Source organism: Plecotus auritus (genome assembly GCF_963455305.1).
Source record: "Plecotus auritus genome assembly, chromosome: 4".
In the NCBI taxonomy this organism is placed as follows: domain Eukaryota; kingdom Metazoa; phylum Chordata; class Mammalia; order Chiroptera; family Vespertilionidae; genus Plecotus; species Plecotus auritus.
The window spans coordinates 149,716,788-149,732,452 of NC_137775.1; the positions used below are offsets into that span (position 1 = coordinate 149,716,788).

General features: G+C 42.3%; 1 protein-coding gene across 4 annotated transcripts in view; it reads right to left on the reverse strand.

Moving 5' to 3' along the window:
• Positions 1 to 14,868, reverse strand: part of RINT1 (RAD50 interactor 1) — a 34,085-nt gene extending 19,217 nt beyond the window's left edge. The window contains exons 1-4 of one of the 4 annotated variants that reach the window (XM_080664051.1): positions 14,693 to 14,868; positions 14,223 to 14,268; positions 6,427 to 6,611; positions 3,886 to 4,127 (exon numbers count right to left, since the gene is read on the reverse strand). In XM_080664051.1, the coding sequence (XP_080520177.1) occupies positions 3,886 to 4,127; positions 6,427 to 6,611; positions 14,223 to 14,268; positions 14,693 to 14,734 (515 nt within the window). In that variant the 5' untranslated portion in view covers positions 14,735 to 14,868. Of the gene's footprint in view, positions 1 to 3,885; positions 4,128 to 5,963; positions 6,059 to 6,426; positions 6,612 to 14,222; positions 14,269 to 14,692 lie in introns of those variants that run through there. The other 3 variants (XM_080664052.1, XM_080664054.1, XM_080664053.1) reach the window with 3 other exon arrangements.
• Positions 14,869 to 15,665: the final 797 nt, after the last annotated feature.

Here is a 15,665-nt window from a genome sequence, read left to right on the forward strand (position 1 = left end):
TTTACCTGATACCCATGTCTCTGGGAGCCTAGTCTTCAAATTCAGCACCCTTCTAAGAACAGTTGCCCAAGGTCAAGACCCTCCCTACACCTTTCCCTTCCCACTCCTCCCAACAGAACACGTTTGTCCCGGGTCACATTCCCTCAGGCACTGCTCATTTCTGATAAATCTGTCTTTTACAGAAGTCTTTATTATCTTTTTTTTTTTTTGTAGTCTTTAGTATCTTAATTCAAGGGAATAATGTGGGTGGCATCTGGTAGGGTCAAATATGGTAGTCTTCAATCTTTACCTACTTTGCCCAGTTGAATTTGATTATAAAGAAATGAATTTTAGACACCTTAGAGCCCAGGCCTTTCAAATTCGTTAGAAAAGTTCGAGATAAAATTTAAGGTAAGCTTTACAGCAAGGGTTGCAAACTCAAATGCTTACAAAGGCCTAATAGGGAAAGAAAATTTAAAAAAGCAAAGTGGGTGGGTAACAGAATATCCTAAGGCTCCAACCAATTGTTGCCACACTGAAGTGTGGGTCTAATGTGGCCAAATCTTAAAATTTTTCTAGAAAGGAAGATTAACAATATTTTCACGTAAGCTCCTGCTAGGTGGCTCAGTTGGTTGGAGCCTTGTTCCATATACCAAAAAGTTTCAGGTTTTATTCCTGGTCAGGGCTCATTCCTAAGTTGCAGGTTTGATCCCCGGGCTCCCCCTCCCCACTTCCCCTCTCTCTAAAATACAATTAAAAACAAACAAACAAACCCAAAACATATCCTCAGGAAAGGAATTTAAAAAGAAGAAAGATTTTCATGTAAAAGCAAACCAATTATTCAAATTGTTTAAAACAAGCCAAATTCAACATATCTTTAGGACAAATTCAGCCTATGAGCTACCATTTGGGCTCTATAAAGCAAAACATTTTATTTTAAAATGAATTGTTTCTTTTTATAAAAATAATATATTCCATACCTTAAAGTCATCTAAGAATAAGGAATAAAATGTAACCTTTTCAGTAATAAATCTCAGTTCAGGGGTCACCCCTGCAGGAAACCTGAAGTAAGTTCTCCACTAGGCAGCCTATGCTCATTCTCCCTGGGCGCTTGGCCACGGTGCTGGAAGATGACTAACGTGCTGGGACTCGCGGTTCAGTCATGTTCCTGGGGTAGACACAGAGCCTCCTCACAAAGGGAATGGTGTAGCCCACCCTGCCAGCTCTACCTGCACTAGTATTTTCCTCTCCTTTCTCCAGGAGCTGCTTGAGGTTCCCACTGTCACTGTTTCAGGCCTCAATAAGAATACTAAGCTCATGTTTTATTATTCTGCCAGCCGTTTTAGCCATTCCCTACACTCATTCTCTCTCTTTTCTTTCTTCTCCCTTACTAATATTTTTTATTAAAATTTCCAACAGATCTTGTCTTTTATAGTTACTCTCAGAATTTAAAATATTCTTTTTTCCCCACATTGGGCATCAACAAATCCACCATTTCTGTAATTAAGATGCTGGTAGCCCTAGCCGGTTTGGCTCAGTGGATAGAGCATTGGCCTGCAGACCAAAGGGTCCCAGGTTCGATTTCGGTCAAGGGCACATACCTTGGTTGCAGGCTCCTCCCCGGCCAAGGCCCTGGTCGGGGCTCATGCAGGAGGCAACCAGTCAATGTGTTTCTCTCTGTCTTTCCCTCTCTCTCCCACTCTTCCTAAAAATCAATGGAAAAATATCCTCGGGTGAGGATTAACAAAACAAAAAAAAAGATGCTGGTAGTTGCTCTTGTTCTGACGGTTAGCATGCCCAATTAACTGCTATAGGAGGTTCTTCCTTATGCGTTATGGCAAATCTCACCGATTTCCCACTTTGAAGACATAAATCCATACTAAGTGTTGCATTATGTTAAAACAAAGACTACCATGTTAAAGAAATGTCTATATGTTATAAAAGAAGTTTTAAAATGTACAAATAACCACAGAATACAGGAGTACCGACCTGGATTAGATCTCCACACAACATGAAGCATGAATGACATTCAGAGCATAGGAAAAGCCAGGGTTATAGGGTTCATTCAGAGTGATACTGTTGAACTGTAGTATTCAAGAAACAGGGTTAAATGTAAAGATGCTACTTCTAGAAAGAAGAAACTACTTAAAAAAAAAAAAAGAAAGCGCTACAGAATAAAAATAGTGATTAAAGGGAAATTAAGAGATAAGGGAAGTCTCAGGAGCCCAAAAGAAAGCTAGAAATAGAGATGTATCACAAAAGACCTACAGGAAAAAAACGTGTTATTAAAAAAAGTCATAACTGCTCTACTTGATTATGAGTTTGATTCCTATTTCTAATGTAACTCCCTGGGCATATTTTCTTTTAAACAATTTCAACACCAGAAAAAGGCTACCATAACCATGGCCCTACTTTAATTAATCTATTGTTTTGGCTAGTATAAGAATGAAGCTTTTACTTAATAAGGTTAGAATTTATTATAATAACTTAATAAGATTATTAATATTATCCCTTTTTAGTATTTTCTTTCAGAGGGCAAGGAAAAAGAAGTAAACTAAAGCAAGGTTTAAAATTCTTTCACTATAAAGAATTTATCTGATCAAAGAGACACTCTAAAAAGCTTAAGTAAACTTCTGAAATTTCTAATAATACTACAATCTTAGGCATATCACTTTTTCTGTAAAGGTAAAACATGTATGCAAAGATTTTTGTATTGTACTGATAGGTAAAATTATTTAAAATCTCAGGAAACATATGCAGGACAAAGTGAAACAGTATTACTGGTACTCTTTGGAAGAAATAACATAAAATTTATAAACTACTAGAGGACCAGTGCACGAAATTCATGCACTCGGGGGGTGGGTCCCTCAGCCCAGCCCTCTCGCAGTCTGGGACCCCTCAAGGGATGTCCAACTGCCAGCTTAGGCCCACTCCCACCACCGCCGCTGCGCTCACCAGCCATGAACCGGCTTCTGGCTGAGCGGCGCTCCCCCTGTGGAAGCACACTGACCACCAGGGGGCAGCTCCTGCGTTGGGCGTCTGCCCCTGGTGGTCAGTGCATGTCATAGCGACTGGTCGTTCTGCCGTTCGGTCAATTTGCATATTACCCTTTTATTATATAGGTGTTATTATATAGGATGATACATTTAAAATGAGACATCAAGACTCTTGGATGACTTTTTTCCCTTAATGGTTGCTGACAGCTTTGAGAGAAGAATAGTTAAAACAAAGCAAAAATGAAATAGTACCGTTTAGAGGGGCTGGGGGACTATATCATGAAACCAAATAATCTGCCAGCCTAGGTAGAAATGTTAATTTAGCTTAATTGAAAGGTAATACTGATACAATCAACCACCAGTGATATGTATTCAATTCAAAAAGAGAGCTAGAAATAGAGATGTAGCACAAAAGACCTACAGGAAAAACGATATTAAAAGAAATAACTGTGCTAGGGAAAAAAAGTAAAACTCTTATTCATCTAAGAACACTTGTAGCTCTTATTAGATGATGCCCACTGAAAAAAATTCAAATTATAGTGAATGTAATCTATGTCATTAAGTGACCATCTCTAAAAAGTAAAAGAGGATTATTATCACACTGAGAGAATATGTTATTAATCTGGCATTACAAAAAGTGGTTTTTATCATGTGTTCAAATACAACTATAAGATTTTAAATTTTTAATTAGATTACTTTCTTTCAAATGCAAATTAAGCTCCCTGAAAAGTTTATATTCATTCACAATAAAGGAAAAGAATCATTATCATAATGCTACTTTAATAACAACTGGTAAAATTACATTATTATAATCTTTAATTAACTCAATTATTTAATGGCATGCATGCAATCTCTAAGACAGAGCCTCAAAGGAAAATAATAATTATGAGAACAAAGAAACCCATTTTACCTTAGTTCTTCAATTTGTGAAATCCATTTAAGGTAAGCGAGATGCCGTTCTATCTCTTCAATTTGGTTAATCATGGCCCCAAGATCTTCCATCCAGGGCTGTGCGGTCAGCAAATGGCTATTAATGGAACTGACGAGATGAGTCTCTTGCTCCAGAAACTGGTTAAGAAATTGCTTTGATTCTTCTGCATTTTTTAAGGCATTCTGAATTCTTTTAGGGATTTCTGATGAAATTGTAAGTACCTGATCATACCAAAAACAAAAAACAGCAGCCATCAGATAAAATTTGCATAGCCTGTTTTATTCATTCATTACCTTCAAAAACATTTGTTCTAATAGAAATGAAAATTATCAATTAAAAGCTCCAAAAGAAAGATATGATTTCTGCATCCTGTAACAACCAAACCTAAGTAGGGAGAGGTACATCACACTGACACCCTGTAAGCATCTATGGATCTGCTTTCATGAAACTCAGTACTTTCAGAGAGTACTTTCCAGCCACATGGAATAACATATACAAATATTAGGCATCAGTACAATATAAAAAAATTATAGAATAATTTTAACTTAATCAACACTGATTAGACTCTCTGTACCAGGCTAGGGATAAACATAAATAAGACACAGCATCTGCCATTAAAGCTCAGTTGGTATGGAAGAATAATGTAAGCAAATATTTCAACAGTGATTGATGAAATAAAGGAGATGCTAGGTACAATAGTGTACTAAGATAATGCTTCCCAACCTGAATGTACAAGAAGAATTTCCCAGAGATCTTGTTACAATGCCTATTCAGACTCAGTAGGTCTGAAGTAGGGACTGAGATTCTGCAAGTAGGGACTGAGCTCCACACTTTGAGTAGCAAGGTTTTGAAGTACAAGGCAACTGTACTTGCATGGTTCATGCACGGACTTTTGTAGGAGTGGTAGGAATTTTTCAGGGAACTACGGAAGGAAAAGGCATTCCAGACAGAGGAACAGCTCAGTCAGCAAAGATCCGACTAGGGCACAGAATACAGTTCAAAGAAACTGTCCTCACCTGAAGACATTCTTAGAGAGAGGTAGGAGGGAGGGAGAGAGGGAAAGAAACATTGATGTGAGAAAGAAACACGGAGAGAAAAGATGAGCCTAAATAGGTAGGGAGAGACAAGGTCACAGATAGTATCTTGTGCCTCAGGAGAATGTGGACTTTTTCCAATAAGTTTTTAATAAGGAAATAATTCAGTTAGATTTATGACTTAGAAAGGTAAGGTGATGAACAACTATATTTATTCTCATATTATTTGTAATAATAAAAACAGAACAGCAAAAATGTCCACCAATAACGGCCTGGTTAAATTATGTATGTAAAAACATATTTAAATATCATAAAGCCATTTAAAAAGGTAGATTTATATTGATAGGAAAACAAGTCCTATCTTATTAATAAAAGCCTTGGTGGTCGTCACACCATCACGCCATGATGCCCTCATGCCATCACAATCCATCACCAGGAAGCAGCCAATGACAAGGCAGAATAGGCCCTTGACATCAGGGAGGGGCGGGACCTGAGCACTTGGTGCAGAGGGAATAGGACAGGCTCCATGGGAGGGAACACAAAGCAGAGCGGAGCTGCGAGCAGAGCTGCAGTCACACTCAGCCTCAGACTTCAGTTTCCTGTTGAGTGTCAGGTGGCTCTCCCCGCCTTCACCCAGTTGTGAGGTTCGGGCTTCAGAACGTGGCTCAAAAGACTGAGAGCCTCCGAGGTGGTTGGAAAAGCAGAGGGGGCTGGATGGGTGAGCAGATTGGCTGGAGGCAGGGCAGCAGGGCTCCAGGATTGGCCAGATCCAAGAGGGCAGGGCCAACCTTTAAGAGGTGTGAGGGGGAGTGTAAGGGAGTGTGCAGTTGCGTCTGCCACCGGCCTGCCGGGTTAACTGTTGTGCGTCTGCCACCGGCCTGCCGGGTTAACTGTTGTGCGTCTGCCACCGGCCTGCCGGGTTAACTGTTGTGCGTCTGCCACCGGCCTGCCGGGTTAACTGTTGTGCGTCTGCCACCGGCCTGCCGGGTTAACTGTTGTGCAACGACTGGCGGCGGTTACTACCTGAGCCCAGACGGAGCAGAGGCCTGCAGAGCAGAAGAGCATCCCGGCGTCCCCATACCAGGCGGCGTGGCCCGCGGGTCATGGCCAAAGGAGAGGGCGCCGAGAGCGGCTCCACAATGGGGCTGTTTGCCGACAAGCATCCTCCAAGTTGGTGAACGCCCGGCCCAGGTGAAGGTGAGAACCTGGCATCCAGGTGGAGGGCAAGGGGCGGCAGCGTCCGCAGAGCGTGCGAGGTGTCGCAGGGCGGCAGACATGGCCCTGATGGCAGACTAGGCCTAGGGTACTCTACACACACACAATTTAATCATGCGCTGGGCCTCAAGTATTAATCATAAAATGTTAAGCTATACACATTTCAACTATATATAAGCTTGCATATTCACATTAACTATATAATAATGGTCATGTTTATATTAATTATGAGTATATTACTAATATTATTTCCATGAGTTTTAATACTTGCCTGTTCCTCTAACTGCATTTTATTTTCTGTCATCTGTTCTATGAGTTTATCAAGCTTCTTTAAAGATTTAAGGTCATTCCCAACTTCCTTTTCTATAAATGCAGACACATAGGAAGAGAGATCACCATTATCTGTAACTTCACTGACTTGTTCATTTCCAACAAGAGCTGCAAGATTTATGTCACCTAAAATGAAAGAAAGGCAATTAATCAATACCAGTAAGTACTATAGAGTTAAAGGAAATACAAAAGATATACAAGGCACTATACCTACCTTCAAAAGTTATTAAAGAAAACTATCTATATATAGTAAATTATATATTATACATACACACACACACACAAAAAAAAGTTTATACCCAAATGAGTATATATAGTGTGTATACATGTATATGCATATGTACACTATATATATTCATTTGGATATTTTTGTGTATACATCTACATATATTTTATGTGTGTGTATCATACACAGAAATACCCAAATGAATAACTATAAAGCAATCTATGGATCAAGTATTACAAAATGCTTAAGAGCTGAGAAAATTTCTCAGAGTGAATGAGAAATTCCTAAAGTCCTAGTAACCACAGGTTTCAATAGATATTGGCATAATAATGCAGTTACAAACAGATATTGAAGTTTTCTAGGAGACCTTACTTAATAATCTATTTTATTACTGGGGAAAAAAGGTCAAATCTGATTTTATTGGTGCAGTGTTTATTAAATTAGTAATATATTTTCAAAATCTGTAAGGAACCAGATGGTAGGACTCTGTTTTCAAGATGTTAAAAAAAGGAAAAAAATAGTATTAAAAGATTTCAAGTATATGAAAAAAATTTGAAAGAGTGACCAAAGCATAAAAATTCCTCCTTATGTAAGAGTAAAAAAGTTTTAAAACCTTCAAATGTCATTGTATGAAGATGTTCATGTCAGAAACAGAAAAAAAAATGTAAAAAGGAAATCTGAGAGAACACAAATTACAAGGGAAAACAAAATGGCTGATGTAGCCACTGAAGTGTACAGTCCAAAGTGAGATTCTTTCCATGGCAAATAAACTAGTCTTGGACTAATTCACACTGGACTTATTATTTTTTAATCCTCACCCGAGGACACACTTAGAGGGAGGAGAGAGGGAGGGAGAGAGAGAAGCATCGATGTGAGAGGGAAACATCGATCCATTGCCTTCCATATATGCTCGGAACAGGAATCAAACCTGCAACCCAGTTATGTGGCCTCAGGAATCAAATCGGCAATCTTTCAGTGCATAGAACAACACTCAACAAACTGAGCCATTGGAGCCAGCCACACTGGACTAAATGACAAAAAAAAAAACAAGTGCTCTGGAAGGCATCCTATTAATAAAAGGGTAATATGCAAATTAACCATCACTCCGTCACAAATATGGTGGCACCCATAGCCACAAGATGGTGGCGCCCAGTCCTCTCAGCCCTGCTGTAGAACCCAGTCCCGGGGGGGTTGCCACTGAGAGGGGGCAGCATGAGAAGCCTGGTGGACTGCTTGCTTCATCGCCGTGGCAACCAGGCAAGGGTTCCACCCCGGCCACAGAGGGCCTCTGGGCAGCGGGCACGGAGCGGCCGAGGGGGAAGGGAGGGGAATGCTTGCATCGTCGCCCCGGCGACGAGGCAAGTTCCACGACTGGCCGCGGATGGGCCTCTGGGCTGTGGAGAGCCTCTAGGCAGCGGGCACAGAGCCGCCAGGCCCCGCAGAAAGCTACTGGCGCATGGATTCGTGCGCAGGGCTACTAGTTTTTTAGAGAGAGTGTGTCCTTATATCCATAGGGACACACTCAGGGGGCAGACTCAGTGGGCATCAAAGCCCCACTGAAGCAAGTTCTGCCCCATAAGGGTGTCTCCAGCACAGAGGTTCTCCCAGCATAGACACAGCTGATTCTCACAGCCTATTGGCCTGGAGGTCAATTCCTCCCAGTGATACCAACAACAATCAAGGTTTAACTACAACAAGACTGTGCACACAGCCCACAAAGGGGTGCACCAAGAGAGTCCACCTCAGGTAACTGGGGAGGCTGAGCCACTGGGCCTATAGGACACCTAGCACACAAAGCCACTCTATCAACACAGGGAAGCAACCAAAATGCGGAGACAAAGAAACAGGTCACAAATGACAGAAATAGAAGAAAGCAAACGACTGGATATAGAGTTCAAAACCATGGTTATAAGGTTTTTCAAGAATTTTCTAGAAAAGTACAATAAATTTAGTGAGACTCTCGAGGATATGAAAAAGGACCAACTAGAAATTAAACATACACTGACTGAAATAAAGAATAATATACAGAGATCCAACAGCAGACTAGAGTATCACAAGAATCAAGTCAAAGATTTGAAATACAAAGAAGCAAAAAACACACAACCGGAAAAGCAAAAAGAAAAAAGAATCCAAAAATATGAAGATAGTGTAAGGAGTCTCTGGGACAACTTTAAGCGTACCAACATCCGAATTATGGGGGTGCCAGAAGAAGAGAGAGAGCAAGATGCTGAAAACCTATTTGAAGAAATAATGACAGAAAAGTTCCCCGACCTGGTGAAAGAAATAGACTTACAAGTCCAGGAAGCGCACAGAACCCCAAACAAAAGGAATCCAATGAGGACCACACCAAGACACATCATAATTAAAATGCCAAGAGCAAAAGACAAAGAGAGAATACTAAAAGCAGCAAGAGAAAAACAGTTAGTTACCTACAAGGGAGTACCCATATGATTGTCAGCTGATTTCTCAACAGAAACTATGCAGGCCAGAGGGAGTGGCAAGAAATATTCAAAGTGATGAATAGCAAGAACCTACAATCAACATTACTCTACCCAGCAAAGCTATCATTCAGAATTGAAGGTCAGATAAAGAGCTTCACAGATAAGAAAAAGCTAAAGGAGTTCATCACCACCAAACCAGTATTATATGAAATGCTGAAAGGTATTCTTTAAGAATAATAAGAAGCGCCGAAACCAGTTTGGCTCAGTGGATAGAGCGTCAGCCTGCGGACTGAAGGGTCCCAGGTTCGATTCCGGTCAAGGGCATGTACCTGGGTTGCGGGCGCGTCCCCAGTGGGGGGTGTGCAGGGGGCAGCTGATCGATGTTTCTCTCTCATCGATGTTTCTGGCTCTCTGTCCCTCTCCCTTCCTCTCTGTAAAAATCAATAAAATATATTTTAAAAAAAAGAATAATAAGAAGATGCCGAAACCGGTTTGGCTCAGTGGATAGAGCATCGGCCTGCGGACTGAAAGGTCCCGGGTTCGATTGTGGTCAAGGGCATGTACCTTGGTTGCGGGCATATCCCCAGTGGGAGGTGTGCAGGAGGCAGCTGATCGATGTTTCTCTCTCATCGATGTTTCTAGCTCTCTATCCCTCTCCCTTCCTCTCTGTAAAATATCAATAAAATATATTTAAAATATATATATATATATATATATATTAAAAAAAAAGGAATAATAAGAAGAAAAAGGTAAAGATAAAAATTATGAACAACAAATACATATCTACCAACAAGTGAATCTAAAAATCAAGTGAATAAAAAATCTGGTGAACAGAATAAACTGGTGAACATAATAGAATCAGGGGCATAGAAAGGGAGTGGACTGACAATTCTCGGAGGGGGAAAGGGATGTGGGGGGTGCGGGAAGAGACTAGACAAAAATTGTACACCTATGGATGAGGACAGTGGGGAAGGGGGGGTAAGGACAGAGTGTGGGGTGGGAACTGGGTGGAGGGGAGCTATAGGGGGGAAAAAAGAGGAACAACTGTAATAATCTGAACAATAAAGATTTATTTAAAAAAAAAAAAACAAATTTCTAGAAACCACATATTCCATTGCAAAGGAATTAAATTATTTTCCACTGTCCTAAGTTTGTGGACTAACAGCACTGCTCCTCTTTCCCAGAGTATCTCTAGCTACAATTTTGCTGACCATCTGTGCCAGGGTGGCTTTCTGAACGTGCCCTATACCCCAGAGAAACCTGAAGGCTCACAGCAGCTTCTTAGCAAAGAAGGTAGCAGTGACATGACCCACAGTTGGCTGTCATATCTTGCTCCTTCCACTCCACTTCAGTGTGCTAAGATAAACCATTTCCCTTTGAAGTATCTGTTTCCATAAGCTATCCCCTTTTGGTTACTTATGGTTTGCTTCTTCCTGGAGAAGTTTAGAAAACCTGAATTTTGGGTCAAAATTGGTATAATGGTAACTCCATTTCACTGTGCACTCATTAAGTTCCCTGATATTAACCATGTTCAACTACACTCAGTCCAAAACTTGAATTATTCCATATACAGGGCTTAATCTCCCTAGATTTGAGTAGTACTAGGAATTAAAAATGAAAACAAAAGCAAGATGATGTAAAAATGTAGACTGATCTCCAAATGAAAATAAATACTATAAAATAAGGCCCCAGAGAAAGCGAGAGTGACTTCATGGAAACCAAACATTGGAATAAATGTGAACATAAAGTGCATTTCTTTACTTCAGGTTTGCCTGAAGGATTTGGTCCTCTCTAAACAAGCCATTCATGGTGAGTTAATGAACAAATTAAACAGTTGGTTGAATTAGCATATATTTAGAAACAAGGACTACAAGAAGTTCTTTAAATAAATAAAAAAATGTGTGGCCCTAACTGGTTTGGCTCAGTGGATAGAGCATCGGCCTGTGGACTGAAGGGTCCCGGGTTCGATTCCGGTCAAGGGCATGTACCTTGGTTGCGGGCACATCCCCGGTGGGAGGTGTGCAGAAGGCAGCTGATCATTGTTTCTCTCTCATCGATGTTTCTAACTCTCTATCCCTCTCCCTTCCTCTCCGTAAAAAATCAATAAAATATATTTTTTTAAAAAAAGTGTGGCATGAGAAATAAAGTTGGGAGACCAAACAGAGCCTCCTGGGGAGCAATACTGGTTGGACTTCACCTCTTTCACCTCTGTTATTCCTTGGAGCTGCACTTGTACAACTTGACTCTTTACCAAAAACAAAGTTTTAAGAACGAAGTAATGAGAGAAAGCCAAGAGGTGATAATCAGCCTCATTACAAAACAACTGTCACTTCTGATAAAATAAAATTATGGCCCTAGCCGCTTTGGCTCCGTGGATAGAGCGTCGGCCTGCGGACTGAAGGGTCCCAGGTTCCATACAGGTCAAGGGCACATGCCGGGGTTGCAGTCTCGATCCCCAGTAGGGGGTGTGCAGGAGGCAGCCGATCAGTGATGCTCTCTCATCATTGATGTTTCTATCTCTCCCTCTCCCTTCCTCTCTGAAATCAATAAAAATATACTTTAAAAAAATATCTGAAAAGATGTGCCTAAAGTGAAAATGTAACTATTGTATATTGTTAAATTACTTATGTTAAAGGTTAACAAAACATATGCCTATGTGTTTAGTACTGAGTTTGTTCCTTTCCTCAACACCCCCAAAATAAATTTTCCTTTGTTTTATTCAACTTAAAAGAATTGAAAACCTGGTTATTATGCTTTAAGAATCAGTAGCCCACTAGTAGGTAGAAGCAAAACTTGCATCTGTCTATGCCTCAACTTCCCAACTATAACTTATAACATTTTCCCAGCCTACACTTAAAGTTTGTAAATAGGACTAAAACCCATGTTTTCTGACTCTCAGCCCAATACTCTTATTTTCTTCTCCTTCAAATATGAACAGAATTGGCTGGTCCACATTAATATTTTCTATTAATACAGAAAACCCTCTACTGTTATATAGAGGAGTCACAACGTCTTCTTTCTAAATTATCTTAAATAAAACAAGTGAGTTATGCGGTACATCTGCAGACACAGGCAGGGCTATGTGCAGAGGGAATATTTGTGAATGCTAAGGTTTCTCTAGCTTAGGGAGTAAATTCTATCTTCACTTACAAAATTTAACTCTTTTGATATAATCATTTAAATACAGCATAGACTGTTCTTAGTCAAAGACATTCTTCAAAATAACACATTGATGATTTGGAGGTTTTTATGGCTCTCCTTTTCTCTTTTTTTGTAAAGAACACTCCTAATTGCAAAGAAATTGCCCAAGCCAAAGGAGGAACAAGGATAAAGTCCACAGTCTTTGTCTATCATTTTATTAACATGATAGCTCAACAGGCATCAACTCCCAGGCATGTGAATGGGGCAAAGGTGGAAAAGGGGAGGGTTTAACTGAAAGAAATGGGGTACTCAAAAATCCTTTGGGAAAAGGAGCTGTGACAGTTCTGATATGTCGTGTTAAGGACTACTTAGAGCTTTCTTTCTGATGCAGATTATATCAGTGTACAGGGAAAGCCTAGCTCCTAAAGCTAATATGGTAACATGGGCACCCTTTCTCTTACCTCTCATTCCCAGACCATTTGCCATGATCAGAACTAAAAACCCTCTGATAGAATGGGTGTTACATGCTTCTCCTTTCCTCCCCAAAAAATTTCACTTCAAAAGCCCCTAAAGATTTCTTGATTTCCAAAAGCCTGCTGAGCAATGAGTTAAGTAAAATGGCAAATGTCCCCATTCCTGACATACACTCCTGTGCTTAGTAGGAGATGGAGGTATTAACCTTTCCCTCTTCCTCGTCCAGTCCAAGATCCAAGAACCAAGTTATCCACTGTGTTCTTCTCAGATCAATTTTTTCCTCACCCGAGGATATTTTTCCATTGATTTTTTTTTTTTTTTTTTTTTTTTTAGGGAGAGTGGAAGAGAGAGGGAAAGACAGAAAGAAACATTGATGTGAGAGAAACACATTGATTGGTTGCCTTCTGCAAGAGTCTGGACCAGGGCCTAGGCTGAGGAGGTGCCTGCAACCAAGGTATGTGCCCTTGACCAGAATAGAACCCAGGACCCTTTGGTCCCCAAGCCGACACTCTATCCACTGAACCAAACCGACAAGGGTTCAGATCAATTTTTTTTTTTTTTTAAATATATTTTATTGATATTTTACAGAGAGGAAGGGAGAGGGATAGAGAGTTAGAAACATCGATGAGAGAGAGACATCGATCAGCTGCCTCCTGCACACCTCCTACTGGGGATGTGCCCGCAACCAAGGTACATGCCCTTGACCGGAATCGAACCTGGGACCCTTCAGTCCGCAGGCCGACGCTCTATCCACTGAGCCAAACCGGTTTTGGCCAGATCAATTTTTTTTAAAATATATTTTTATTGATTTCAGAGAGGAAGGGAGAAGGAGAGAAAGATAGAAACATCAATGGTGAGAGAGAATCATTGATTGGCTGCCTTCTGCTCACCTCCTACTGGGAATTGAGCCTGCAACCCAGGCATATGCTTCCGATGGGAATTGAACCTGGGACCCTTCAGTCCACAGGCCAACACTCTATCCACTGAGCCAAACGGACTAGGGCTCAGATCAATTTTTAAGCGCAAATTCACTGGTCAAGTCTTACTAAACAATGATCATTTGATTCCTTTGAACCCACTTAAGGTGTTGGTCATCTCTCCTAGATCATTAGCCCCTCCAAATTCCTGATGCTCCGTAAGTGGGTGCTTCGTTAAAATAACAGTATTTTAACCCAGTATGATGGGCAGAACTCCAGGGAAACCACACAAGTCCCTACACTAGGTAGGGGTCAGGAAGTGCTCTTCTCCAAATCACCCCATATTTTACCATTTTAGAAAGACAAAAATATGTGTATAATTATAATCAGTATTTAATATTATGCAAGCATACTGTACAGAAAAGAAAAAAAAACCCACTTCATCTAAAAGACCCCTCTCGGAGGCAGCAGACCCTGGAGGGCTGAGTTTGGAGAGATGGCTTGGTGGACAGTGCTAAGGTGTATGGAGTCTGCTTACTTTTCTCCTCCACGTTCTTCCTTTCATCCCCACTTTCAGAGCAGCCCTAGAAGGAGAACAGGTGTGACAAACACATTAAGAGGGAAGTGACAAATAGAACTCACACAAGGTTCCCAGAGGGCATCCACAGGAGGGCTGCGAGGTCCCAAACCCTGGGGCCTTCCTGAGCGGTCAGAGCCGTCCGATGCAGGTTCCAAAAAACCACCACCTCCCCGAGGCCACCACTGTCACCTCCCCAGAACCGCCAGGGCTACCTCCCCAGGGGGATGTGTCATCTCACTGGGATGGCCACAGCTCCCACACTGGGACTCCCTCCCCTGGAGGTCTGTGCCACCTCACCAGATTGCAAGGGCCAGCTCCCCCAGGCCACGCGAACCACGTCCTCAAGCCGGCCGCCAGGGCCACCTCACTGAAACCATCTCCCCTGGTCGGGATTGTGCCACCTCCCCGGGCCACCAGGGCCGCCTCACCAGGGTTGCCGGCCCCTCGCTGGTCTGGCCGGCCGGGAGCATCCCGCCTTCGCGCGCGTCCTCTGCTCCGAGCGCAGCCAGCGTGGCGTGTGAGCGCGGCCAGCCGCGGGCCACCAGCTCAGCTCGGAAACTGCGGGGCTGAGCTTCAGGCCGACTTCCTCCGTCTCTCTGGTTGCTTCCTCTTCTCCCAGAGAGGGCCTGCCGCGCAGCCGCGGGCCGCGTGCGGGCACCCCCTACCGGCAGGGCGCCCAGCCAGCCGCTCGGGACGCGGGCCCCGCCCGGAGGCTCTCGGGAGAAAGGGGGCCAGTCCTTCCCAACCTCCTCCACCACGCTGGGGCCCTTAATGAATGATGGAGCTTGGAAGTACCCCCTCCTCCACCCCATGCATTCAATATGGATCATTTCGATGTGTGTTTTAAATGATAATTCAGATGTTCTGAGAGTGTGAGGGGGCTTATTGACTAGCTTTAATGTAATTTGGTCGATTGGGCTGTTTAGTTGGGGCATTTCCAATGTCATTATCTTTGGATCCTTTAAGGTTGATCTGATGCAACTACAGATGTCCTGGGAGCTGACTGGAGGAAAAGGACTCAGCGTCTAATATGCACTTTACCCAGTGAAGAGCCCTCCCCAAACCTGCCCTTTGCCAGGGAGAAGGAACAGGAGTCACCTGATAGCCAGAGATTTGACTTCAGAAACAAGATGGAAGGTGGTACCATAGAGTCATAAACGGGGGCTGGGGGGAGCAATCCTAGAGGAAACAGAAACCATTCAGTGAGGAGAAAACTTTTTAAAAAAATTCTATCAGGCCCTGGCCTGTTTGGCTCAGTGGATAGAGCATTGGCCTGCGGACTCCAGGGTCCCAGGTTCGATTCCGGTCAAGGGCATGTACCTTGGTTGCTGGCACATCCCCAGTAGGAGGTGTGCAGGAGGCAGCTGATCGATGTTCCTCTCTCATCGATGTTTCTAACTC